This window comes from Megascapheus bottae, chromosome 24 (genome assembly GCF_031878675.1).
Source record: "Megascapheus bottae isolate mThoBot1 chromosome 24, mThoBot2.hap1, whole genome shotgun sequence".
Taxonomy (NCBI): domain Eukaryota; kingdom Metazoa; phylum Chordata; class Mammalia; order Rodentia; family Geomyidae; genus Megascapheus; species Megascapheus bottae.
Genome location: NC_143532.1, coordinates 633,897 through 658,638, shown reverse-complemented (window position 1 = coordinate 658,638; position 24,742 = coordinate 633,897). Strand labels below are relative to the sequence as shown.

Below are 24,742 nucleotides of genomic sequence, written 5' to 3'. Positions count from 1 at the left end.
CGCCTCCTCTGATCTTCATGGGGGGGGTCCCTGGTCAACCCGCTGTCCAGCCCATCCCTCTGATCTTCATGGGGGGGTCCCTGGTCAACCCACTGTCCAGCCCACCCCCTCTGATCTTCATAGGGGGGGGCCCTGGTCAACCTGCTATCCAGCCCGCCCCCTCTGATCTTCATGGGGGGGTCCCTGGTCAACCCGCTGTCCAGCCCACTCCCTCTGATCTTCATGGGGGGGGTCCCTGGTCAACCCGCTGTCCAGCCCGCCCCCTCTGATCTTCATGGGGGGGTCCCTGGTCAACCCGCTGTCCAGCCCGCCCCCTCTGATCTTCATGGGGGGGGGGTCCCTGGTCAACCCGCTGTCCAGCCCGCCCCCTCTGATCTTCATGGGGGGGGGTCCCTGGTCAACCCGCTGTCCAGCCCGCCTCCTCTGATCTTCATGGGGGGGTCCCTGGTCAACCCGCTGTCCAGCTCGCCTCCTCTGATCTTCATGGGGGGGGGTCCCTGGTCAACCCGCTGTCCAGCTCGCCTCCTCTGATCTTCATGGGGGGGGTCCCTGGTCAACCCGCTGTCCAGCCCACCCCCTCTGATCTTCATGTGGGGGGGTCCCTGGTCAACCCGCTGTCCAGCCCGCCTCCTCTGATCTTCACAGGGCGGGGGGGGATGTCCCTGGTCAACCCGCTGTCCAGCCCGCCTCCTCTGATCTTCATGGGGGATGTTCCTGGTCAACCCGCTGTCCAGCCTGCCTCCTCTAATCTTCATGGGGGGGTCCCTGGCCACCAACATGCAGGGAAAGGCGTGGTGTGTGCTCCCCTTGGAGACAGGCCAGGAAGGACCACCTTCTCGGGCTGGCCACCTACCCCTTTCCTCCCGAGTGACCGTGGAACAGGACAGGAAGACCTTCCACTCCTGCTCTGCCCGGCCAGCCGGGGGAGAGCTCCAGTGGGCGGCAGGAACCCCTTGGGTGCCAACTACCTGGGGACCATCCCCTTGCCGTGAAGCCTCCTCCCATGGGGCAGACCCATGGCCCCTTCAGTGCCTCTGCTTTCCACAGTGTGGCACCGGCCACTCATGCCATGTGCCGTCAGTCTGCTGGTGGCTGTCTGGGGTCATAGTTCTCTCCTAGCACCAACCATCTATGGTGTCTCTGTGCCTCTCTTGGCCACTACCCAATGGGCATCCAGCTTCCTCCTGGCCAGCGGGAGTTCTGTGACGGCTCTCTGTCCACTACACCACCTGGCACCAGAGGCCCCACGTCACTCTGCTCCCCTCTCCAGAGGAGACAGCCTCTGTGGTGGCCTTCAGAGCCCTGGATGCTGCCAGCTACCTTCCCTCCTGCTGGGCCGTCATCTCGCCTGATTGATTCTCGTTTCTCTAATAATGACTAGGGACATTAGTTTTATTCCTGGTTGTTCCAGGGGTCTGCACTCCCTTCCTTCCTACAGCTGAGGGAGGGAAGGGTTGGGGTGGACGTGGAGGAATTCAGAGCCTCTCAGTGCCACAGGCTAACAGGTCTGTGTGCAACCAGGCCTGTGTGGGCCTCTACCCAGGGACAGCCCTGAGGACTGCTGTTCATCTCCTGGTCACTCTCAAGAGGGCAGCACTGCCTTCTGAGAAGGCTCAGGGCCAAGGTATCACAGCGCTGCTAGTCCAAGCTCAGATGGTAAAGAGCCAGAACTCGAGCTCACACGGCAAGGGACGAGCAGAGAGCAGAGAACAGGCCCCTTCTGAGAGGAGGCTGAGGCTGGTGGGGTTCTGGGGTGCCGTGAGCTTGTCCTGACTGCTGGCCTCGCCTGTGCAGGGCTGCCTGACCATTTCCGAGGCTCATCAGGTGGGCTTTGGCCGTTGGCCTTCTAGCTTCACACCCACTCCTATTCCAGTGCCCTGTGGATGCAGACGAAGGGGCCCCTGCCCTCCTCGGTGGCCTCCCTTGCTGTGCTGTCTGCTCACTGACTCCCTTGCACCTTCGGTTCTGCAGCTTTACCCACACATGTACACGCATGCATGCATCACACCATCAGCGGGCAGGGAGTGCAGGCTGAGGGAGCTGGAGCTTCCAGGAACCACCTCAGCACTCAAGGACCCCTCGAGTGCTGGCATTGTTTTAGCTAGGGCGGCTTTGAGGCCTGGCTGGGAGCTGAATGGTGCTGTTCTTCAGCCTGCTGAGCTTTGCATTGAGAGCACATGTTCAGAGCTGGCGTCGTCCCGCCCGAGGACATGAGCACATCTGCACAGCAGAGGTCAGTGTCCCTTGCTGCGCTGTGTTGATGCTCGGCGCCAGGGAGAGATGAGGTGACAGATTGCACGGTTCTCTCCCCTGTGAAGCGCAGGATAGAAAGCCCTGCGATGACAGCGGCCAGGCGTCAGGAGCCAGCCGGGCCTGGCATGCTGCCTGAGTTTCCCGGGCATGCAGGCGAGGCCGCGGGCGTGTGGTGGAGTCATGGTGACCGCCAGGCCCCCCACCCAGCTCTTTTTTGTGTGGTTGTTTGGGTTGTTTGGTCCATTGTGGACCTTGAATTCAGGGCCTGGGTGCTGTTCCTGAGCTGCTTTGTGTTCAAGGCCAGCGCTCTACCACTTGAGCCTCAGCACCGCTTCTGGTTGTTGAGTGGCTCATTGGAGTAAGAGTCTCACAGGGACGTGGGCTTCAAACCATGATCCTCAGATCTCAGCCTCCTGAGGAGGTAGGATTACAGGCGTGAGCCGCCAGCGCCCGCGTTCAGCTATACTCGAGAACAATTACTGTGCTGCACGAGTTCAGGAGTTAGCATTGGGAAGCCACAGAGAAGGGGTTGCTGCTCCGCTCCGAATGCCCTTGGGCTGGGGACCCTGGTTTCTGGCTGAGGTGAGGTTCAATGGGGCCTGGACCACGAAAGGTTTGTGCTTCTCCTAAAACAAAGCCACACCTCCCCAACAGCCGGGCCCAGGCCACCGAGTGGCCGTGGAGTTGGATAAGTTGTCTTCCGGAGATGTTTATCCTGCAGCAGGTCTTCTATAAAGGTAGTGGAGGAGGAAATGACAACCATGAAGAGAAACCTTGGAGTTGACTGTGGCCCTGCTCCTGTGACATCCCTCCATTCTGCCCTTGCTGCATCTTGGCACTGAGCCGTGCTGACCTTCCAGGGCCCTGCCAGTGGCAGAGCTGTGATCCAGCACGCGGTGTGTAGAGGTCCCTGTGTGAACCACGGTCGGATGCCACATGACGAAAACCAAAGGTGCCTCGTGTGAACCACGGTCGGATGCCACGTGGTGAAAACCAAAGGTGCCTCATGCGAGAACCATGGTCAGGATGCCACGGGGTGAAAACCAAAGGTGCCTCGTGTGAACCACGGTCGGATGCCACGTGGTGAAAACCAAAGGTGCCTCGTGTGAACCACGGTCGGATGCCACGTGGTGAAAACCAAAGGTGCCTCGTGTGAACCACGGTCGGATGCCACATGACGAAAACCAAAGGTGCCTCATGTGTGAACCACGGTCGGATGCCACATGACGAAAACCAAAGGTGCCTCATGTGTGAACCACGGTCGGATGCCACGTGGTGAAAACCAAAGGTGCCTCATGCGTGAACCACGGTCGGATGCCACATGACGAAAAACAAAGGTGCCTCATGCGTGAACCACGGTCGGATGCCACGTGGTGAAAACCAAAGGTGCCTCATGCGTGAACCACGGTCAGGATGCCTCATGACAAAAACCAAAGGTGCCTCATGCGAGAACCATGGTCAGGATGCCACATGATGAAAACCAAAGGTGCCTCATGCGTGAACCACAGTCGGATGCCACGTGGTGAAAACCAAAGGTGCCTCGTGTGAACCACGGTCAGGATGCCTCATGACAAAAACCAAAGGTGCCTCATGCGAGAACCATGGTCAGGATGCCACATGATGAAAACCAAAGGTGCCTCATGCGTGAACCACGGTCGGATGCCACGGGGTGAAAACCAAAGGTGCCTCATGCGTGAACCACGGTCGGATGCCACGGGGTGAAAACCAAAGGTGCCTCATGTGTGAACCACGGTCGGATGCCACGTGGTGAAAACCAAAGGTGCCTCATGCGTGAACCACGGTCAGGATGCCTCATGACAAAAACCAAAGGTGCCTCATGCGAGAACCATGGTCAGGATGCCACATGATGAAAACCAAAGGTGCCTCATGCGTGAACCACAGTCGGATGCCACATGATGAAAACCAAAGGTGCCTCATGCGTGAACCACGGTCGGATGCCACAGGATGAAAACCAAAGGTGCCTCATGCGTGAACCACAGTCGGATGCCACGTGGTGAAAACCAAAGGTGCCTCGTGTGAACCACGGTCAGGATGCCTCATGACAAAAACCAAAGGTGCCTCATGCGAGAACCATGGTCAGGATGCCACATGATGAAAACCAAAGGTGCCTCATGCGTGAACCACGGTCGGATGCCACGGGGTGAAAACCAAAGGTGCCTCATGCGTGAACCACGGTCGGATGCCACGTGGTGAAAACCAAAGGTGCCTCATGCGTGAACCACGGTCGGATGCCACGGGGTGAAAACCAAAGGTGCCTCGTGTGAACCACGGTCAGGATGCCTCATGACAAAAACCAAAGGTGCCTCATGCGTGAACCACGGTCGGATGCCACGGGGTGAAAACCAAAGGTGCCTCATGCGTGAACCACGGTCGGATGCCACGTGGTGAAAACCAAAGGTGCCTCATGCGTGAACCACGGTCGGATGCCACGGGGTGAAAACCAAAGGTGCCTCATGCGTGAACCACGGTTGGATGCCACGGGGTGAAAACCAAAGCTGCCTCATGCGTGAAGCACGGTCGGATGCCACGGGGTGAAAACCAAAGGTGCCTCATGCGTGAACCACGGTCGGATGCCACATGATGAAAACCAAAGGTGCCTCATGCGTGAACCACGGTCGGATGCCACGGGGTGAAAACCAAAGGTGCCTCATGCGTGAACCACGGTCGGATGCCACGTGGTGAAAACCAAAGGTGCCTCATGCGTGAACCACGGTCGGATGCCACGGGGTGAAAACCAAAGCTACCTCATGCGTGAACCACAGGACGGTGCTCCACACTTGAAGCCCTGGCGGGCACCTGCCAACAGACCCTGCCGTGCCATCACCTCTTGCTCGTGGCTGGTGCACCCGGTGTGGACCCCAGCTCCTGGGTTGTGTTCACGTGTGCGGGCTTACGCACAGGAAAGCCCACGAGCGCTCTCTCTTTCACAGCCTTCCAACTCCTGCCTCTTTTTCTCCTCCAGGCTCTGTGGGGACGCCATTGCCAGGAGTTCAAGTGCGCATCGTCTCAGAGACTCCACAGAAGGAGGGCTGCCCCTACACCATCCACGCAGAGGGAGACGAGAGGGGGACGAAGGTGCGTCCATGGGGTGGCCGTCTGGTCCTCGTGTGATAGGGCTGGCTTTGGACAGACGGGGTGAGGTGTATACTGGAGTCCCCAGGGTGGGGACAGGGGCCCACTGAGGCTGTCTGGGTGCTCTGAGCTCCTCAGGGCTCTGGAAGAAGCCTCTGCTCGACACCTCCCCATTTTCCCTACCAGTAGAGAACCCAGGACAGTACTTTGACTCATCCCTTCTGATCCTCACATGGTCCTGTCAGGTCCTCAAGTGATCCTGTCACAGTCCTCAGATGATCCTGTCAGGTCCTCAGGTGATCCTGTCACAGTCCTCAGATGATCCTCTCAGGTCCTCAGGTGATCCTGTCACAGTCCTCAGGTGATCCTCTCCCAGTCTTCAGGTGGTCCTGTCACAGTCCTCAGGTGGTCCTCTCACAGTCCTCAGGTGATCCTGTCAGGTCCTCAGGTGATCCTCTCACAGTCCTCAGGTGATCCTCTCCCAGTCCTCAGGTGGTCCTGTCACAGTCCTCAGGTGATCCTCTCACAGTCCTCAGGTGATCCTGTCAGGTCCTCAGGTGATCCTCTCACAGTCCTCAGGTGATCCTGTCACAGTCCTCAGATGATCCTGTCAGGTCCTCAGGTGATCCTGTCACGGTCCTCAGATGATCCTGTCAGGTCCTCAGGTGATCCTCTCACAGTCCTCAGGTGATCCTGTCACAGTCCTCAGGTGATCCTCTCACAGTCCTCAGGTGATCCTGTCACAGTCCTCAGGTGATCCTGACACAGTCCTCAGGTGATCCTGTCACAGTCCTCAGGTGATCCTGTCACAGTCCTCAGGTGATCCTCACACAGTCCTCAGGTGATCCTCACACAGTCCTCAGGTGGTCCTCTCACAGTCCTCAGGTGATCCTCTCACAGTCCTCAGGTGGTCCTGTCACAGTCCTCAGGTGATCCTGTCACAGTCCTCAGGTGGTCCTCTCACAGTCCTCAGGTGGTCCTGTCACAGTCCTCAGGTGATCCTCTCACAGTCCTCAGGCGATTCTCTCACAGTCCTCAGGCGATCCTCTCACAGTCCTCAGGTGATCCTGTCACAGTCCTCAGGTGATCCTCACACAGTCCTCAGGTGGTCCTCTCACAGTCCTCAGGTGGTCCTGTCACAGTCCTCAGGTGATCCTGTCACAGTCCTCAGGTGATCCTCTCTCAGTCCTCAGGTGATCCTGTCACAGTCCTCAGATGAACCTCTCACAGTCCTCAGGTGATCCTCTCACAGTCCTCAGGTGATCCTGTCACAGTCCTCAGGTGGTCCTCTCACAGTCCTCAGGTGGTCCTCTCACAGTGCTCAGGCGATCCTCTCACAGTCCTCAGGCGATCCTGTCACAGTCCTCAGGTGATCCTCTCACAGTCCTCAGGTGATCCTCTCACAGTCCTCAGGTGGTCCTCTCACAGTCCTCAGGTGATCCTCTCACAGTCCTCAGGTGGTCCTCTCACAGTCAACAGGTGATCCTGTCACAGTCTTCAGGTGATCCTGTCACAGTCTTCAGGTGATCCTGACACAGTCCTCAGGTGATCCTCACACAGTCCTCAGGTGATCCTCACACAGTCCTCAGGTGATCCTCTCACAGTCCTCAGGTGATCCTGTCACTGACCTCCGGTGATCCTCTCACAGTCCTCAGGTGATCCTCACACAGTCCTCAGGTGATCCTCTCCCAGTCCTCAGGTGATCTTCTCACAGTCCTCAGGTGGTCCTCTCACAGTCCTCAGGTGATCCTCTCACAGTCAACAGGTGATCCTCTCACAGTCCTCAGGTGATCCGCACACAGTCCTCAGGTGATCCGCACACAGTCCTCAGGTGATCCGCACACAGTCCACAGGTGATCCTGTCACAGTCCTCAGGTGATCCTCTCACAGTCCTCAGGTGATCCTCTCACAGTCCTCAGGTGATCCTCTCACAGTCCTCCGGTGATCCTCTCACAGTCCTCCGGTGATCCTCTCACAGTGCTCAGGTGATCCTGTCACAGTCCTCAGGTGATCCTCTCACAGTCCTCCGGTGATCCTCTCACAGTCCTCCGGTGATCCTCACACAGTCCTCAGGTGATCCTCACACAGTCCTCAGGTGATCCTGTCAGTCCTCAGGTGGTCCTCTCACAGTCCTCTGGTGATCCTCTCACAGTCCTCAGGTGGTCCTCTCACAGTCCTCAGGTGGTCCTCTCACAGTCCTCAGGTGATCCTCTCACAGTGCTCAGGTGATCCTCACACAGTGCTCATGTGATCCTCTCACAGTCCTCAGGTGATCCTCTCACAGTCCTCAGGTGGTCCTCTCACAGTCCTCAGGTGATCCTCTCACAGTGCTCAGGTGATCCTCACACAGTCCTCATGTGATCCTCTCACAGTCCTCAGGTGATCCTGTCACAGTCCTCAGGTGATCCTCTCACAGTCCTCACGTGGTCCTCTCACAGTCCTCAGGTGATCCTGTCACAGTCCTCAGGCGATCCTCTCACAGTCCTCAGGCGATCCTCTCACAGTCCTCAGGTGATCCTGTCACAGTCCTCAGGTGATCGTCACACAGTCCTCAGGTGATCGTCACACAGTCCTCAGGTGATCCTCACACAGTCCTCAGGTGATCCTCTCACAGTCCTCAGGTGATCCTGTCACAGTCCTCAGGTGATCCTCACACAGTCCTCAGGTGATCCTCTCACAGTCCTCAGGTGATCCTCTCACAGTCCTCAGGTGATCCTGTCACTGTCCTCCGGTGATCGTCTCACAGTCCTCAGGTGATCCTCTCACAGTCCTCAGGTGATCCTCTCACAGTGCTCAGGTGATCCTCTCACAGTCCTCAGGTGATCCTCTCACAGTCAACAGATGATCCTGTCACAGTCCTCAGGTGATCCTCTCACAGTCCTCAGGTCATCCTCACACAGTCCTCAGGTGATCCTCTCACAGTCCTCAGGTGATCCTCTCACAGTCCTCAGGTGATCCTCTCACAGTCCTCTGGTGATCCTCTCACAATCCTCAGGTGATCCTCTCACAGTCCTCAGGTGATCCTCTCACAGTCCTCAGGTGGTCCTGTCACAGTCCTCAGGTGATCCTCTCACAGTCCTCAGGTGATCCTCTCACAGTCAACAGGTGATCCTGTCACAGTCCTCAGGTGATCCTCTCACAGTCCTCAGGTGATCCTCACACAGTCCTCAGGTGATCCCCACACAGTCCTCAGGTGATCCTCTCACAGTCCTCAGGTGATCCTCTCACAGTCCTCACGTGGCCCTGTCACAGTCCTCTGGTGATCTTCTCACAGTCCTCAGGTGATCCTGTCACAGTCCTCAGGTGATCCTCTCACAGTCCTCACGTGGTCCTCTCACAGTCCTCACGTTGTCCTGTGACAGTCCTCAGGTGGTCCTCTCACAGTTATCCCATGGCCCTGTCACAGTCTTCTGGTGATCTTTTCACAGTCCTCACGTGGTCCTGTCAGAAGTATTCCTACCACAGCCTGTAGTGTTTGTCACTACCGTTCCTCTGGACAGCTCCCTCTGCTTCTGGGTAGGATGTGCTCCTGATGGGCGTCCCACCCTGGTAGTCCTCTCCAGGAAAGGGCTGTGTTTACAACCTCGTGCCCTGTGAGAGGATGCGCTCCTTGGTCTTCTCGAGAGGCAGCGTGGGGTGGATAGAGGCATCACCCTCAGGGTCTTACCCACGAGACCCCTGCCCTCATCCTGAGCTGTGGCCCAGGTGTACCAGCTCTGGCTGCCGTGCATCTGTCACAGCGCCCTCGTGCCCACAGGTCTGTTGCCGGGGACACGACTCCCTCTGAAGCCACTCCCCCTTGTGGTCTGCGCAGGCCAGGCTCCCAGGGTCCCCTCTCCACCACCCGAGGAGTGAATCCCCTGTCTGTGCATGGCGCCAAGCATGGTTCAAGTACATAGCTGTAGCTGTGTCCCCCTGTCATCCGCAAGCACATCGTCCATAGTCTCTTTACTTATGTATTTTTTACTCATTTAGATTGCTTGCTTACATGAGAACTAAACAGCAGCCAGTGACAATAGGGGTCTATCCACAGATAGATGCTGCACCGCCCTGCCACCCTTGCCGAGCCCATGCTGGTGGCCATGGCCACACGGCCTCCTTTCTCTTGTTCCCTCTTTTTTCTAAATACAAGGTGCCTCGTGTTTCTCCATATGTGAATTGTCACTCTGGGCAGTGGACTGCCTGGCCCCACTGCCAGCAATGTCTGCCTGCGGTAGAGGGCCAAGCTTCGTGTCCCTTCCTGACACTGCAGGCCCCATGTCCTCCTGCCATGGCAGGGTCACGTCCCCTTTCAAAAGAGGGCCAGTGCGGAGATGACGTGACCCCGGGTGGGGACCCCCCCAACACCCTGGCTTTGGGAATGACTGCGGGCAGCTTGGCATCTCTAGGCCTGTGCAGTGCACAGGGCCTTTCTCCTCAGACGCCCTTCAGAGGAGGGTACAGAAAGCACGGCTGTGCAGACGGCCACGCCCAGCACTTTCCTGTCGTCCTCACCCTCTGCCTTGGTCCTGAGTAGCTGCTCTCAGCCCTGGCTGTCCCTGCAGATGAGGGTGCTTCCTGCCCAAGAAACTGAACTATGTGGTTCATTACTGGCTCTGGGTCTTTAAGAGCTCTATTAAGATATAATTCCACGTAGCTCACATGTTGAGTATATGATCCAGTGGCTTTTAGTGCATTTGCAAAATTGTGCCTCTGTCATCACAGCCCATTTTAAACTGCATCCTCCTGGCCACCCCCATCTCCCTCCCCAGCTCTCCACCCCGCCCCTCCCTGGCCTTGGGCAGTCATCTACCTACTTCCTGACTTTACATTTTGCTTCATCTTCTAGAACCATTTCAGTGCATGCAGGAGAAGAATTTGACAGATTTCAACAGCCTGTTAATTGATTGTTTTTTTTTCTTTTGCCAGTCCTGGGGCTTGAACTCGGGGCCTGGGCACTGTCCTTGGACAGTTTTTGCTCAAGGCTAGAGCTGCCACTTGAGCGACAACACCACTTCCAGCTTTTTCTGTGTATCTGGCTCTGGGGAATTGAACCCAGTGCTTTGTGCATGCTAGGCGACCACTCTACCACTAGGCCACGGCCCTGGTCCCCTTTTTTGTGATAAAAGCAATCTCATACCAACTTAGGTAGAGAAGGAATAGACCACACAGTAATGAAGACCTTACCTAGAGGTGATCCTGTGGCTTAAGTGGGTAGACCATCAGCCTTGGGAACACAGGCCCTGAGTTCAAGCCCAGCACCAACACACATACACTACACATATACACACACACATATACACACACGCATACACACATATACACATACCACACATATACACACCAACACACACACACAATACACACACCACACACATACACACACTACATATATACACATATATACATGCATATACACACGCATACACACACATACACACACCACACACATACACACATACACTACACATACCACACACATACACATATACACACATATGCACATACATACACACATATATACACGCATACACACATATACACGTGCACACATATATACACATACACACATACACATTACACATGCACACACATATACACACACATACACACGAATTAAAAACACATCTGACAAGCCCATAGTTTCCTGCCATATTGAATGAGGAAAAGGTACAGCAAAACAAGAATGACTACTTTTGTCCCTTGAATTCAGCATAGTAGTGGGAGATCTACCAAGAGCAGTCAGTCAAGAGGAAGAAAAGTTGAAGCTGAGTGCCAGTGGCTCACACCTGTAATCCTAGCTTCTCATGAGACAAAGATCTGAGGATCACAGTTCAGAGCCAGTCTAGCCAGGAAAATACGTGAGACTTGTGGGGCCGGGGAGGGGGGAATCATGGGACTTGAACTCTGGCCTGGGCCATAGCTCCACTTCCCATTTTTTGGTGGTTAATTGGACTTCATGCCTGGGCTGGCTTTGACCCTCAATCCTCACGTCTCAGCCTCCTTAGTAGCTAGGATTAGTAGTAGGTGGTGTGAGCCACCCCCCCAGCTATGTGAGACCCTTATCTCCAATTAACCCGCAAAACACCAGACGTAGAGACGCAACTCAAGTGGTAGAGCACCTGCCTCGCAAGCCTGAGGCCTTGAGTTCAGACCCCCATACAGTGGGAAAAATAAGACCCCAGCACATCTCCACAGCCTCTGAGGGTCAGCGTCCTCTGCCTTCTGCAGTGGTCTCATGGCAGCCACATCCTCTCAGCATTTTCTGAGGTCTGCCTGAGGCTTTGATTTTAAGGGAAGGCCTGTGTTCTAAAGTAATGACTTAAAGGGTGTCTTCCAGGGATTTGGCTCAGGCAGTGGAGTACCTGCTTAGCACATGTAAGGGCCTGGGTTAAAACTTAGTACTGAAAAAAGAAAAACCAAACCAAGGAAGCAGATAAATGGAGGTCTTGGGGTGTTGAGAGGGGCTCCCTTCTGACCTACGTGTCTCTCACCTTCTGCAGGTGACCCCAGGGTTCGAGGAAAAGGAAGGGGAGCTGCTGGTCAGGGGTCCCTCCGTGTTTCGAGAATACTGGGATAAACCGGAAGAAACCAAGAACGCCTTCACCTCTGACGGCTGGTTTAGAACAGGTAGGACGGGGCTTCGGGCCGCTGCGCCGGAGGTCATCCGTTCCGTCCCCAGGCATGCCCACAGGACGGAGCACAGGAGGGGAGGGGGGAGGGGGAGGGGGCTTGTGTGCTCCACCCAGCCCACCCCAGGGTCTGTGTGCCCAGTGGACTTTTGGGATAAAGGCGCAGACAGCGGGTCCCAGAGGGTGGTCAGGATGGTCTGGCGGCTCCATTCTGCTTCCCCTTGCGGCACCAGGGGCTAGGTACGTGTGTCCAGCCGGCCCTCACTGTCCTTCTCCCCACGCTCCTCCCGGCAGTGCTGACCAGGAGTATCCGGCCACCAGGCAGCTCCTGGTGGGCCAGGCTGAGCGGCCTGGCACGTGGGGGGCCTGGGGCACATGGCACAGGGCCAGCCCGCCAGGTCACGGGCTCGGGTCCCCAAGTGTGCAGGTGATGTGCTTCTGTCCCCGTGGCCTGTGAAGGATCCCTCTGCACACACCCTGCATGCCAGTCTGGGAGGCACAAATGCCGGGCTACTGCCCCGCCTGTGCCACACAATAAGCTGCTTTTGCACATTCCATGCTGAGCAGGTCCCCTCAGCCACCTGCACCAGACCCAGCTTGCTCTGGGATCGCCGTCTTCCACTTCTAAGTTCAGAGGCACAGGAGCCTGACCCTGGGCTTTGCCCGTGCCGGCTCACAGAGCCTGCACAGCACGGGCTGGGCAGGGCCGCCCCATGGTTCCCACAGCAGCACCGAGGGCCGCGCATTAATTATCCTAAAGAGATGTCTTCAGGAGAGAATGATTTTGAAATTCAGTTTAATTTCATTGTAATGTGCTGCAAACAGGAAGGGAGTGTGTGTTTAATTGGCTCTCGGGGGTAAGGCCTGGAAGCCGGCGAGCCTTTGTCACAGGCCATTAGTGCTACAGACTGCATAATGAGGGTGTGCAATCAGCTCGCAGCTGCTGCTCCTACGGGGAGAGCATGATATTAAGTAGAAATCAGGATACATTAAACTTAACCCTTCCTTGGCCAGTCCCTCCTGCCACACAGTTTCTGGCATAAGCTGACACATAAGCTCTGTTCTGGTACCTGGGAGAGCCCAGTGGGCCATCCCCTCCTCCCCCGCCCCAGCTCTGGGAGAGGTCACCCTGTCCACCAGCCCCCCCCAGAGCCTGACAAATTTCCCGTGGTTTCATTAGGGTTAGATCTGCAGCGTTCCTTAAAAGGTTATCTGTGTTGTACTGGGAGACCATTGGATTCTTTCATCAATATGATAGAAGTCTGGTTGACATTTCCTTTAAGTTCTGATAGTTTTTCCAGCACCAGAGCCTCAGAACGGGGCGGTATGGGCCTCACCCTGAGTGTTCATTTGTGCTGTGCTTTGCTGTGCCCCCTGCACCTGTGGTGGAGAGTGAGCGTGAGGATGGTAGATGGAGCCTGGACATGCTGACCAGGCCAGCCCCCCTGCCAGTGGCCCCCCAGTCCTTCCTCCTGAGGAAGATGCCCTGAGTGTCACAAGCCTTCGCTTCTTGTCACATCTCCTGTTCCACACGGGGCAACCTTCCTGGCTGTCTGGCTCCCAGCTGCTGGTCATCTGCTTTTCAGTCTCCAGGGTTTTTTGTTTGTTTATGTTGCCAGTCCTGGGCTTGGGCTCAGGGCCTGAGCACTGTCCCTGGATTTTCTCAAGGCTAGAGCTCCACCACTTGAGCCTCAGCACCACTTCTGTACATTTGGTACCAAGGAATCTTCGTGCATGCTAGACAGGCACTCTGCCACTAGGCCCCACTCCCGGCCCCCGTCTCCAGTTTAACATCATCTCCTGTCCTATTCTCCCAGTTTCAAGCACTGGACCTTTATTTAAAGGAGAAAGGAAAGGCTACACATTGATTCTTGTCTCGGTCTGGGCAGGATTCGGTGAAGTTGACTGTTGTTGCCATGTCTCTGTTCTACTTTTTTTTTTCCTCTTTAGTTGTAGGGTATGAACGTAGGCCTGGATGCTGTTTCTGAGCTCTTTTGCTCAGGACTAACACCCTACTACTTGAGCCACAGCGCCACTGACGGTTGTTGAGTGGTTAATTGGAGATGAGTCTTTTCTACTCAGCCCCCTGAGTAGTAGGGTTACAGGTGTGAGCCACCACGCCCAGCTGTCTTACTTCTCTCTTCTGCTCCTGACGGCGTTCCTAACCCCCTCGTCCCACAGGAGGGCCCCTGGGCTCTGGTGTTGTGGTAGCTGGCTGCTCTCTCCTGTTCGCTAGCCCTCCAGGCAGCTTCCAGCAAGGTGGCCATTGGTGGCCCCCCAGGAACCTGAGATTTCTGAGGGGTGGCAGTGCTTCCCCACCCAGCTCCCAGCTCTCCCCTGCAAACCAGGGGGCTCAGGGGCAGTCTTGGAGACCCCGAGCTTCAGAACCTAGTGTGTTGTGGGTGCCTGCAGGCTCCTGGCACTGTGCCAGAGCCTGTCTGCATGGAGCTCTCCCCGGCCGGTGGTGCAGCGCCCATGTGGGCGGCCGTCATCTCCCCACTCACACATCCAGACAGTCAGAATCCCAGCACTGGAGAGATTTGTTTTCAATTATGGCCTAAGACACAGACATGAAGTAGCCCTGTATTTGAAAGCAGTGCGTAAGTCCATGGAATAAGATTTCATTGATCGCTGCCCAGGATCTGCATGCCCTGATGCATGCCATACCTGTGGAGGTATGTTGGCAAGAGACTCTGAAACCAGAATCAATGCGCGTTGAGAAATACGTCGTTATAAAAAGTAAATGTTATTTAACTTGTTTGAAATACATGTCAAAGCAAAGATTTGTCTTTAACTCTGCACTTGACAGCTCAACACCCTGGATGAGCTTCTCTGCAGAGCCTCCCCTCAGTCCTCCCCTGGGCCTCCTCCCCCTCCCCCTCAGTCCTTCCCTGGGCCTCCTCCCCCTCCCCCTCAGTCCTTCCCTGGGCCTCTTCCCCTTCCCCCCCCACCCTGGACTTTCTATTGAGACTTTGTGTAAACCTCATTGCAGCCAAAAGGACCAGACTGTTGCTCTGTCCTGGTACATGGACTGGGGTGGGGGTGGAGAAGGCAACTTTCACAGTGGGGATAGGGGGATAGGGGAGGGGATCCCGGGAGGGGCCCCCTGCCCCTGGATCTGGGTAGGGAGGGAGGAAGCGGGAAGACGTTTGCGTACTGTCCACTGAGAAGTTGAGGGTCACAAGTTAGGTGGCATTGTGTGACTGGCTGGGGGAGGGGTGACCCCCGACGGGAGCCCAGTGTGAAGAACCCAGACCAGGGCTGCGCTGGGGGCGGGAGGTGGCGTCCAGGGCAAGGCCATGGTGAGCAGAGGCCACCAAAGAAGCATCAGAGTCCCCAAGGTCACGCACCCCTTACTCCAGGAAGCAGACCCCCCCTGCGCCGGCAGGAGGGGCTGCACAGCTATGGGTACATTAGCAGGGGTTATGGTTAGGGGTTTAGAAGCCCAGGGGCTCACTGGAGCCAGGGCTGTGTTGAGAATGGCAGGTCTGTCCCATGATTCACACCTGTGCCCTCCCCCCCAGTGCCCTCCCCCCACCAGCACCTGTCCAGCTGAGCCCCACCCCTCTATCCCATAGTTCACACCTGTGCCCTCCCCTCCAGCCAGCGCCTGTCCAGCTGAGCCCCACTCCTCTATCCCATAGTTCACAGCTGTGCCCTCCCCTCCAGCCAGCGCCTGTCCAGCTGAGCCCCACTCCTCTATCCCATAGTTCACAGCTGTGCCCTCCCCTCCAGCCAGCGCCTGTCCAGCTGAGCCCCACTCCTCTATCCCATAGTTCACAGCTGTGCCCTCCCCTCCAGCCAGCGCCTGTCCAGCTGAGCCCCACCCCTCTATCCCATAGTTCACAGCTGTGCCCTCCCCTCCAGCCAGCGCCTGTCCAACTGAGCCCCACCCCTCTATCCCATAGTTCACAGCTGTGCCCTCCCCTCCAGCCAGCGCCTGTCCAGCTGAGCCCCACCCCTCTATCCCATAGTTCACAGCTGTGCCCTCCCCTCCAGCCAGCACCTGTCCAGCTGAGCCCCACCCCTCTATCCCATAGTTCACAGCTGTGCCCTCCCCTCCAGCCAGCGCCTGTCCAGCTGAGCCCCACCCCTCTATCCCATAGTTCACAGCTGTGCCCTCCCCTCCAGCCAGCTCCTGTCCAGCTGAGCCCCACCCCTCTATCCCATAGTTCACAGCTGTGCCCTCCCCTCCAGCCAGCTCCTGTCCAGCTGAGCCCCACCCCTCTATCCCATAGTTCACACCTGTGCCCTCCCCTCCAGCCAGCGCCTGTCCAGCTGAGCCCCACCCCTCTATCCCATAGTTCACAGCTGTGCCCTCCCCTCCAACCAGCGCCTGTCCAGCTGAGCCCCACCCCTCTATCCCATAGTTCACAGCTGTGCCCTCCCCTCCAGCCAGCTCCAGTCCAGCTGAGCCCCACTGCTCTATCCCATAGTTCACGGCTGTGCCCTCCCCTCCAGCCAGCTCCAGTCCAGCTGAGCCCCACTCCTCTATCCCATAGTTCACAGCTGTGCCCTCCCCTCCAGCCAGCGCCTGTCCAGCTGGGGCCCACCCAGCTCCCTTCAGGGCAGAGTTGCTGGGCCAACTGCAGCCATTCTTCCACAGCAGAAGAATCCACTTTGCTTAGTGGGCTAGAGCCTATTAAGGTCCCCAGGAGAAGCAGCCTGAGAGATGGCGCCGTCCCACGTGGGGAGCACAGCGTATGATCCTTGTATTATTGCTTGTTTTGCCAGTCCTGGGGCTTGAACTCTGCACCTACCACTGTCCCTGAGCCGTTTTGTTCAAGGCTAGTGCTCTACCACTTGAGCTACAGCTCCACCTCTGGCTTTCGGTGGCTAATTGAAGAATCTCAGGCTTTCCTGCCCGGGCTGGCTTTGAACCTCGATCCTCAGTTCTCAGCCTCCTGAGCAGCTAGGGTTACAGGCGCAAGCCACGGGCGCCTGGTGGTTCCCGTGTTTTACCCAGTACTGGGTAGGGGCCTTTGGGGGCAGGAAGGGCACCCGGATGTGACTGGCCCTGCCAGCCAGAGGCTCCCTGCAGCCCTTGTCTGGGGGAAGCCGTGCGGTCTTGAGAGCTCATCCTTAGTCCACGTCCGTTGCACCTTGCACTTGCCACCATGTGTTGAGAATGTCACACCGTGCTGACCCTGGTGACCTCGACGGCTTTGACAGAAACAACCCACTTGGTTTGAGTCCAAGATGTTTAAGACCCCAGGGATCCGGCCAACAGCTACCATGCCATGGCCCTGATGGACCTGGCGGGAGAGGTGTGGAGAAGAGACGGGGAATTGGAGTGGGCCCGTGAGAGTGGGGCATGGACGCGAAGGGGTGATGGGTCCTCTGTGTGCACACGCACGCACGTGTGCACACAGCCCTCCCAGACTCCCACAGTTATGCCAAGACCCCAGAGTTTGCCCTCTCGTGGCCAGATGTGCCCAGGGTGTTTCAGAAGCCCATTTTTCAGGGGACACCGCTGTGTTCAAGGACGGCAAGTACTGGATTCGAGGCCGGACATCCGTGGATATCATCAAGACGGGAGGCTATAAAGTCAGTGCCCTGGAGATCGAGCGTCACCTGCTGGCCCATCCCAGCATCACTGGTAAGGGGCAGGGCCGGCCAGCCCTGAGTGCCCAGAGGACCAGCTACCTGCTGCCCCCACACCCTGGAGGCCTCTAGGCCTGGCCAGGTTTCTTGCCTGCCACACAGCTCAGAGCTTCCTGAAGGCTGAGCCCATGAGAGATACTGCGGAACCTGCCCTGTGCCCAGGAGACACTGAGGACTGTGGCTGGACCACGGCCCTCACCTCCTGCATGTGTCCTGGCATGTAGTGGACCCCAGAGACTTCCCAGATACCTCTCGTCTATCCTCAGATGTGGCCGTGATTGGAGTTCCAGATTTGACCTGGGGCCAGCGAGTCACAGCTGTGGTGTCCCTTCAAGAAGGACACTCATTGTCCTACAGAGACCTCAAGGAATGGGCCAGGTAGGGCTGGGGAGGGGGTGGACAGTCCTGGGCCTCGGGCCAGGCAGGGCTGGATACCATGGGGAGGGTCCAGATAATCCAGATCTGGCCACAGGACTGAGCTCCTGCCAGACTCACTCTACCTGCAGCAGAGCCCTGGCTTTTCCACTTCCTGCTTCATCCTTCCCCACAGCCCATGGAGCCTGGCAGATCCCTTGGCCCCTTTCTGTTCCTTAGTGGCCCAGGCTCCTTCCTCGGGCAGGTCCTTTCTTGCCATCCTGTCACCAGTGGCCGCTGTCCTAGCTCTTCCGCCACCTGCCTTCATCTTCCCAGGCTTTCCTCCCGTTTGGAAGGCCCCCGAGTTTCCCGGGTCCAGGTCCTGCGTGGTCCCTGTGGTCCTGTGTAAGGACAAACGGGCCGAAGGGGGCCCCGCTGGGAGGCTTGCGGCAGAGCTGTCTCCAGCTGCCCCTGAGCCAGTGGTAATGCCCCCAGGTTCTCTCTCTTGAGGCTAAGACGTTCTCTCCACTCCCATCTCCCCCTCTTCCCTTCCACCCACTTGCTCCTCTCCCAACGTGGAGATATTTTTGGCTCGTCCAAACAGTTTCACAAACAGTAGGAAGCCTTGTTTCATCAGGGCAGCACAGCTGGGCGATTAAAGATTCCCCTGGATTTGCAAAATCACAGTTGGTGCTCTGTGGTTTAGCCGAGGAACAAAAAGAGTACAATTGGCCAGATGCTGCTTTGATTAAACAATTGCTTTCTTAAAAGGGGAAAAAACTAAAAACAGACTGGAGGCATGGCTCATTGGTAAGAGACCTTAGCAAGCAGAAGGCCTTGAGTTCAAACCACAGACATTCTTCAAGCTGCAGTAGAACTAGGGACAAAGGTGACAGGCCTCAGGCCTTCCCTGCACCCATGGTACCAGGCCCTCTGTTCTTGCTTCTGTCGCCCACTGGCCTCCCATCTGAGGCTGTGCTAAGTGCAGATGGGCAGATGGTACGGGGGGCATGGGGGCGTCTGGGAGCCCCCACAGTGAGGGGGGCTGGGCCTGCAGGGCTAGCCACACCGCATCCTTCCAGAACTGCCAGAGAGGATAAATACCAGCACTACCACTGACTCATGGGATTTCCAGACAGAAGTCACAGTGAAAAGCCTGGGTTTTCAGGTGGGAAGGGAGTCGAGGAAAGAGGAGAGAACTAAGTGTGATTGCCAGACACAAAGCCCACCATAAGGCCCGGGGGCCCGCACATCGCGCCCCCCCACATTGTCACGGCCTGGGACCCCCCTCTCCACACACACACACGCACGCACACACACACATGCCACATCACCTCCATCCTGGGGCTCTCATGCTCCCTGTTCCACCAGCAGTGTGAGGGACAGGAATAAATTGCCACAACCAACTGGAAGGCCAGAGGCAGGAGTTTGGTGTTCTCTTAAGTTGGAGTCAGAGTTTGAAACTTTACCATAAAGCAAACACCAGACCCAGAAGGCTCCATTAAGAGACTGTGTGGCTCATTGAAGGGAAAGGTCAGCAGACACAGCCTGGAGGACTTAGCGTCCTGATGCCAGAACCAGTGCTGGTGACCAGGTTCCATTAATGGACAGAAAAGCCAGCTCATAATCAAGTATATTTATATCAGGATTCCAAGTCAGTCCACTGAACTCACTGAGCGAAAGCCAGGTGGCCATTTCAGCCCCACCCTCAGCACAGTCCTCTGGGCCAGGGCTGGGCGTCTTGTCTGGGGAAGGGTCTCTGTGGGGATGCAAGGCCTCGTCTCAACATCTAGTAGTCCTGCCCGGGGTATTCAAGGGGCGGGGGCGGGGCGGCAGGGGCCCCTGGGTTCTGCCGTCAGCTGTTCTGCAGCCCTGGGCCGTCCCCCACCTCAGGCTGTGCTTGCCCTGCAGAGGCCTGCTGGCCCCCTATGCTGTGCCTTCTGAGCTCCTGCTGGTGGAGGACATCCCGAGGAACCAGATGGGCAAGGTCAACAAGAAGGAGCTGGTCAGGCAATTCTACTCCCCACAGTGACCGGAGGGCTCGGCGGGCCTGGCCTGGCCAGCGCATCCCCCTGCGCGCCCCCCCCCCCCCCCCGCAGGACCCACTCCAGCCGTGCCAGGCGGAGCCTTCGATGGAAACCCAGATCAAGGGACGGTGGAGAACTTCCCTGATGAGAGTCGCCGGGATGGCGATCTGTTCTGGAGAACCAGGCGGAGGCCTCCCTGGCCCAGGCCAGGGCCCAGCCCCGTGCCCCCCACCCCAGCTCCTCCTCTGGCCTCCGCCCTTGCAGCCTTCCAGGCACCGTGTCCAGGCACTGCCCTCACCCAAGGCTGCTGGCTTTTACCAGGTCTGGTCCCAGAGGTGTCACGAGAACAGATGAGTAAAGAGAAGAGAAGGCAGTGTCTGTGCTGCAGTCTCAAGTTCCTGCTGCATGAGTGCACTTCCGGGAAGCACCATGTCCCCCATCCTCGCGGTGACCAGCCCTGGAGTGGGAGCAGGTCCTGGAAGCCCCGACTCTGGGCTCCCTCGTGAGTGGCTGGATGGCCTCCACAGCCATCCGGACAGGAGCAGCTCCCGTCCCCTGGAAACAGAGTGGCTGTGTGTCTGCCACCCCAGGCTGTGCCCAGATCACCCCACAGCTGCTCTTCTTTGACCTTTGACCTCACCTCAGTTTCCCCCGTCCCTCCTCCTTCCATAGCCTGCAGTGCAGACACCTCAGGCGCTGCTGCAGTGTCCATTCCCCCCTCCAGCATGAGGTCAGGACCCCTCCTCTGCTCACGGGCTCTGTGGAAAAGTTGTTCCTGCCCTTAGCAGGATGGTGTGCCACTCACGGTGACCTCTGTGGGGACAGCCATGCCCAGGAGGACAGCTGGGCTCCTCTGTGGTGGGGACAGACAGATGAGGCTCCTCCCCGCCACGGAGGCCTGCAGGCTGCACTCAATCCTACCCTCCAGGTAGGGACCCCAGCCACCCAGCATGCTCCTGCCGGGAGGAGGGCCTTCGTAAAGGAGCACTTCTCCAATGAGTCTGGGTCTCTTCAGTAACTAAGGAAATGCCTTCTCCTGGGAGAAAGCTGAATGCCACACTGCAGCACTGTTGCCTAGGCCCACTGAGTTTAGGCCTGCATCTGTGTGTCAAAGACCGTGAACATAACCCCGGTGCCCTCTGTGGACTGAGAGCTCTGCTGAGCAGGGGCAGCTGGACGCTGCCAGGTGGCCTGGGCCCGTGCTGTCTCCCGTGGCGAGGCTCGGCCTGGGGGGAGGGCGTGGGCAAGTCTGTCGTCAAGGGTAGCCCAGGGGTTGCACACGTCAGCCACCCTGTGGCTTCCAGGAAATTCCCATTGGGTTGGCAGTGCTGGCCTGTCACCTGCTCCCCGGCTTCCCTGGGCCATCAGCAGGTGCATCCTTTGAGCCCTGCGCCTCCTCCCCAGTCTGGCCACCGAGGTAAGGCCAGGAACAGGTGAGCCGAGGATCTGCCACTACTGGACAGAATGTCCCTCAGGCCTGGAGAGTATTTTGTAGAAAAGAAGCTTCTCTGGCTCCAGCCAGAACACTCAGGAGCCCAGCGTGGCCGGGGGGACTGCCCCACGTCCCCCAGCCACAGTGCTCACTTACTCAACATGGAGACTGGCTCAGTAGCCTGACCCCCTGGGGCCAGGGACAGGTGCAAAACTGTCACCTCTCCCCATTGTCCTCTGGGAGCGGCCCTCAAGTGCCACCCACCATGTGCCCAGCTGCAGACAGCCATGCCCCGGGGTAGGGGGCCTTGTAGACTGGGAGCTGCCAGGTGCTCCAGCAGGGAACAGCGAAAGTGGCCCAGAGCCTGGAGGGCAGAGGTGGGCAGAAGCCTGAGAGGAACAGAGCCTGTGCATATGAACCCAGCGATCTGGTCCACACAGATGGGGATGAGAGTTCACACCACACCTGTAACCTCGCCAGGGACGGCGGGAGCCTGATAGAGAGCAGACAGCCAGGCCTCCTGAGCCGGGGGCTGCACAGTCTCTGAGGAAGCTCCCAGCAGCTGGAAGGCTTCCTCAGCCTGGCCCCCCACACCTGCCTGAACCCCAGCCACCTGCAGGAGGCAGCAGCAGCTCTCAAGTTCCGAGCACTCGGCACACCTGTGCCCGCCGCCGCGGCCACGGCCTGGGAGAGCCAGGGTGAGGGTGAGACCCATGCTGCTCGGTCCGCAGTCTTCGGCCTCAGTCAAGTCAGACCATGAGCAGCCAGACACCAGGCTGGACCCGGCTGCCCTGAGAGTAGGGGCACACGGGTCAGAGCTCGTGCTGACTCCACTGAAGAGTGTACTGTCTCGGGGCGCGTGGGGGTGGGCGGTGGCTGCAAGCTGAGCCCTGGCCAGCGGCCTCCAGAGTCGGGCTGCCTTAGCCATGGCTGCCCTGTCCAGGACCCCTTCCCTCCCACGGGCCCCTTCCCTCCCACGGGCCCCTTCCTGTGGGAACTCAGCCCTCCAGGGGACACACCCTGCATCTGCCAGCGCCATCCCTGAGCCAGGCCTCGTCTCTGAAGGTCTAATCCAGGGCCCACCAACTGGCACGTTTGGCAGGCTGGCCCTTTCTTGGCTCTATCTGTAGTGGGTGAGTTGTCCAGAGCTAAGGGCATGGTTTTCTGGACGGTGTGCAAGAAGGCGGAGCCCAGGCCAGAGAGAGTCCATACCCGGGGGGACCGTCTCAACCTCAGCAGAGCGGCGGGGACGGTCACAGGACCTGCAGACCAACCCAGGAGGTCTTACACAAAGGACCGGGGATCCGAAGCTGTGCTTTCAATGCAAGAGTGGAGAGGCAAAAGCAGCCAGCAGTGCCCCGAGGAAGGAAGAAAACGGTCTGGTATCTTGTCCTACCAAGTCCCAGGACGGGCAGGGGAGCCATCTGAGGAAGGGGAGGAGGGGAGGGGATGTGTTGGCAGCGGCCAGAAAGGGACTGCAGAGCTGAGGCAGGCCAGAGGTGGATGGCAGCCTGGAGACCGCCTCAGGCAGGTGTCAGAAAGAGGGAAAGAGGAGGTCCGGTTTCTGCCCTGGCAGCTTGGATAAAGAACCTAGAGGAATCCCAGCAGAATGGGGTGGGGAAGTGGCACAGCCACGTTTGCGCGGCTGGCCGGTGTGGGCAGCTAGTGCTCGGAGCCGAGGGCAGGCTGCCCAGTGGGAGAGGCTGGAGCCAGGCCGGCTGGAGCCAGGCCAGCTGGAGCCGAGGACTCCCCAGCTGAGTCTGCTGGCCTGCGTCTGGCTCACAGCCTTGCCCTGCCCCCCTGCCTGGAACCCTGCACTGCACAAGCGGCTTCAGTGCCATCTGCTGACCCAGGGTTGCCCTGAAGGGTGGCCTCTTGCTGGGCTCTGTCCACAGGGAGAAGGTGGGGACAGGCGGCAGCGTGGTGGATGCTGTGACGGTGGCTGACTTACCAGAGCAGCCACCCATGTGATTTATATGGCTGTCTGGGGTGCTCTGCTCCCATATTTGTCACCAGCCCATTGGATGTTGATAGAAGGACGGTGACGCCAGCCACGGCCTGGCTCTTGTCCGGGAGCCCCACAGGCACCCCAGCCTTTACGGGGGGGCTATGAAGCCTTCCCCTCTCCTGAGTCCCTGGCCTGCACCGCCTTCCCATGGCCCTGTCCCCGTGCTCTTGCCCTGCTCCACCCCTCGCTGTGTACCCACCCCTGTGTAATCCTCCCTGCCCCTCCCGTGCCCCTGCCCTGTACCTCTCTGGCCCTCTGTAGCACTGGAAGAGGCTGCCAAGGGGCCTGGAATATTCAGGCCACAAGATGCCCCTTCCCTCCCTCTCCCCCACCCCTCTTCCCCAGCAGCCATGTGGAGCTGAGAGGATGAATGACAGAGGAGATGGCACAGAGGGAGGGCACTGTGAGAGACCGGAGACCCCTGGGTGGGGATGTGGGCAGACACACTCCCTGGGCCCCACACTGGGCATTCCTGGCTCAGGGAGATGATCTGCTGGACAGGGGAAGACTGGTGTGCACTGTGAGGAGACCACCTGCTGTCATGGGCTTACCCAAGCCCGCCTGGCACCCGTGACTGAGGCGCGGGGGGCTGAGGTCCGCGTGGGCCGGCCTGGCCCAGCTCCAGAAGCTCCAGCTGCCAGGGGTGGCCCCAGCCCATCCCAGTGAGGGGTTTGATTGTTCCTGGGTAGTTTTTGGTTTTTTCTTTTGTCAGTCGTGGGGCTTGAACTCAGGCCTTAAGCCCTGTCCCTGAGCGCTTCACTCAAGGCTAGTACTCTACCACTTGGAGCTGCAGCGTCCAGGTTTCTGGTGGTTAACTGGAGATAAGAGTCTCACAGACTTTCCTGCCCTGCCTTTCCTGGACAAGGGACCTGCAGCCACAGGGAGGAAGAGTGGATGTGGAGGCTCCCTCCCTCCCTGCTGGCCTGGGAGATGAGGCGGCAGGAGGGTGGGGGCACAAGCCTGGGCACAGAGCAGGTGTAGGGTGTCTGTGTACCTAAGGTAGGGAAGGAGTGAGCAGAGCCCACCTTCCTGCCCAGGCTGGTCCCCTCCCCCGCCTGCTGCTCTGCATCCCTGGAGCCACACTGCCCCCTGCCGCTCCTGGCTGGTGTGGCAGGAGCCACTGGGCAAGTGTGCCCCGTCAGATCCAAGGCTGGCTTACTGTGGGTGGCAGGCGGAGGGGTGGGGTGCTACCTCAGCGGCGTGTTCTGGCTGGGCTCACTAGGACACACGTGGGCTGGGCTGGGGTCCAGCAGGAGCCTCCATTCCTACAGGGTCATGTCAGGGCCTCCAGGCAGGACAAACCCACCACCAGCTGCTTGGGACTCTGGGACAGCCTGAGGATCCCTCCCCCAGACCTCGT

General features: G+C 58.2%; 1 protein-coding gene across 1 annotated transcript in view; it reads left to right on the top strand.

Annotated features, from left to right (window-relative positions):
* Positions 1 to 20,002, top strand: part of Acsf3 (acyl-CoA synthetase family member 3) — a 28,881-nt gene extending 8,879 nt beyond the window's left edge. The window contains exons 6-10 of the mRNA XM_090357118.1: positions 5,237 to 5,349; positions 11,829 to 11,955; positions 17,422 to 17,556; positions 17,828 to 17,939; positions 19,827 to 20,002. Coding sequence (XP_090213244.1) covers positions 5,237 to 5,349; positions 11,829 to 11,955; positions 17,422 to 17,556; positions 17,828 to 17,939; positions 19,827 to 19,947 — 608 coding nt within the window. The 3' untranslated portion in view covers positions 19,948 to 20,002. The remainder of the gene's footprint in view (positions 1 to 5,236; positions 5,350 to 11,828; positions 11,956 to 17,421; positions 17,557 to 17,827; positions 17,940 to 19,826) is intronic.
* The last annotated feature ends 4,740 nt before the right edge of the window (positions 20,003 to 24,742 follow it).